General features: G+C 40.7%; 1 gene segment (V, D, J or C); it reads right to left on the bottom strand.

Moving 5' to 3' along the window:
- Positions 1-640: 640 nt before the first annotated feature.
- On the bottom strand, positions 641-1,522 carry LOC114636414. The segment is given in 2 exon segments: positions 641-1,029; positions 1,421-1,522. Coding segments are annotated over 2 exon segments (438 nt in total).
- Between the last annotated feature and the right edge of the window lie 1,307 nt (positions 1,523-2,829).

Consider the following 2,829-nt stretch of genomic DNA (forward strand, 5'->3'; position numbering starts at 1 on the left):
AGTAGAAGAGAAAATAAAATTTTATCGATAAATAAAAAACAGAAACCCCCTAAAATTATGAACATAGGAAGGAAATATTGAAAATAAACAGAAAATAATAAAATGAATATAACTTTTTCATTGACAATTGTACATATAATTGGAATAAAACCTACAGTCAAAATAGGTAACTCAGCAATTTGTAGAAAAAAGAACCATTTTTTCTTAGTAAAGAAACTAAAGACATTGTCTGAAAATTAGGGAGTTAATGACCACACTTTACACAAATAGAAAACCAAAAGGAAGTAGGATATGGAATTTAGGGCAAAGGCATAAATTGTGACAAATGAAGTAAGTAGATAATAAAAGCAACAGTTTAACAAAGGAATATGTCTCAAATTTCTAACTGCTTTATTCAATAATTAAGGCAGACAAAGGCTGTCTTATTACTGAGGAAAGGTATTCACTAAGCTTTATCCCTTTCAGTTCTGGTTGGGTTACAGGTACCTGTTCACTATTCTCCTGAGGCAGATGTAGTATTTTTGTTATTGCAGCTGTGAGGCTAGAAATGCATGGCCAGTGAGGTGTAGCCAAGAGACTAATGCTCCAAGGCCCTCAGCCGCAACCAATAATCTGAAGTTCCTTAACATCGCTATGTATCTCACACAAAGAAGGAAGACACTTGACTGCTGGACCACCCTAAGAAAGATGTTTTTGATAAGGTCTGCATTACTGTGACAGGATGATATGAATGGTGGAAGCAGTAATAAACTCCTATATCCTCAGGTTCCACCCAGCTAATCTTCAATGTGAAGTCTGTGACTGACCCACTGCCGCTGAACCTGTCTGGGACCCCAGAAAACCTCTTGGAAACCAAGTAGATCAGGAGCTGTGGAGACTGGCCTGGCTTCTGCAGGTACCATTCCAAATAGGTATTCCCATTACTGTGTACAATGCTCTGACTAGACTTGCAAGAGATTGAGGCTTGATCTCCAAGACTGACAGACAGGGAGAGTGGAGTTTGGGTCAGAACAGCATCACCACTGGAAGCTGTAATAACAATAGAGAAGTTCAAAGATGTAGACAAACTTTGTTAATAATATATTTTTTGTTTTTGATATAGACTTCAACTGAGAGGTTTCTTTTTCCATAAAATTCTTTACCCACTAAAATTACTTTTAAAACAAAACAAGAGAAATGAAAGTCATCAAAGGTTTCTAGGCATAACTTATACCATCCTGTCTGTCTCTGTCTTAATCACTATTACAGCAAATTTTCTCTCTCATTTGGAACCTCCCTTTCATAGAAGCAAAGCTCTCAGACCCCATGCTATAGGATATGATCCATCTTCTCATAAAAAGATAGAACAATTGCGATTATCACTGGAACCAGCACTCATCTTCCCTTCCCATTTTCTTTTCTTGCTTCCCTCTGTTCTTGCCTGGAATCCTGAACAGCAGCAGCACCAACAACCTAAGAGGCATCTTCATTTTGAGGATGCAGCCTGAGGAGGTTGATCAGTCACTGTAAGGTGACAACTGAGCTTTTATCCTAGACTAGTAAGGGTGTCTCCTCCCTAGGGGGCAGTATGTAAATACTTGAGTTAGTTCTGGAGTATAGATAGAGGAAAGAACTATGCAGTTATCTCAGAAAATTGGATAAAATATTTTCTATTTTCTGGATGACAAGAATAAAACAAAATTTGAAGCTTAGAGGGAAAAAGTGCTAAACATTGTCCATCAGGATTTCACCAGACATGAATCAACAATTCTCAGTGAATTCCTTCTTCATTAATTTTACAGAAAAAAAAAAAAAGATGTCATCTTAGCAATGTTAAACGTAGACATAAGAAGCTGACTTTGCAGTGGTCTATTGACTAGTGCTCCATGATAGTGCACGAATAAATAAAAACTACTAGGAATGGATATCTTTAGTGTTTATCATGAGAATTAAAATATAAAAATGATGATTAAAATAAAGTGTCATAGAAAATATGGTTTGAGGAACCTTTGGAAGTGGGTGATAGATCTCTCATGTTTGCGGCTAATAGTACTTCAAAGGGAAATTTCAACTATTGTCTTTTATATGACTTAAACATATATAGCTTTTTATATATTAATTATACGTTATTAAAATAATATAGTTACATCAGTCCTTTTGTACCATGGTGATCTTTGAATAAGATTAAGTTTTTAGGCTTGGTGCCAGTGCTATTTGAAGCTCAGAAGAAGCTTCATTTGAACCTGTTTACAGGAGAGTTGTTCAGCCTCTGATATCTTATTCCCACTTGACCTGACAGTTTGATATGCTTCACTGCACCCACTAGGAGATTTGCATATTTTCCCCCCTGGAGGACCATTCAGGCAAGTCTAAGATAAATGTCAAGCTGGACAATTGTGGGGCAGTGGGCTGTGAGAAAAAGCCAGAAAGCTTGGAGCGGTTTGGGCAGAGATGTAACACTTTTCCCTCCCAGGGCACTCCCGGGCTGCCCTCGGAGAGAGGGAACCAAAAAGAGCTGTAACACTTGCCTGCCTTTGGAGGCTGGAGCAGAAGCGGACCCTCCAGTCTGCTCCCCGCCCTCTCGGGGCCAGCGGTCCAAGGCTGCTGTAACTGCGATTTGAGAAGCTACCTCGGCCTTGCCCCGCGTGACTGAAAAGCATGCTGCAGTCTAGCTCACGGCCGTGACCCCACCTGCCTGCCCCCGCGTGAGCTTTGACCCACATCCTTGGCTCGCCCGCGGTCTGCGCTGCTGAGTCCCACCAGGAAGTGAGGAAGTGCCGCCTGTGCCCTGGGCCACCTCTCCGCCATCAGCGACCAGTGTGTACCCGCCCATTCCTGCTCCTCCCCCGC

This window comes from Grammomys surdaster, unplaced genomic scaffold (genome assembly GCF_004785775.1).
Source record: "Grammomys surdaster isolate TR1022 unplaced genomic scaffold, NIH_TR_1.0 123941, whole genome shotgun sequence".
Lineage (NCBI taxonomy): Eukaryota > Metazoa > Chordata > Mammalia > Rodentia > Muridae > Grammomys > Grammomys surdaster.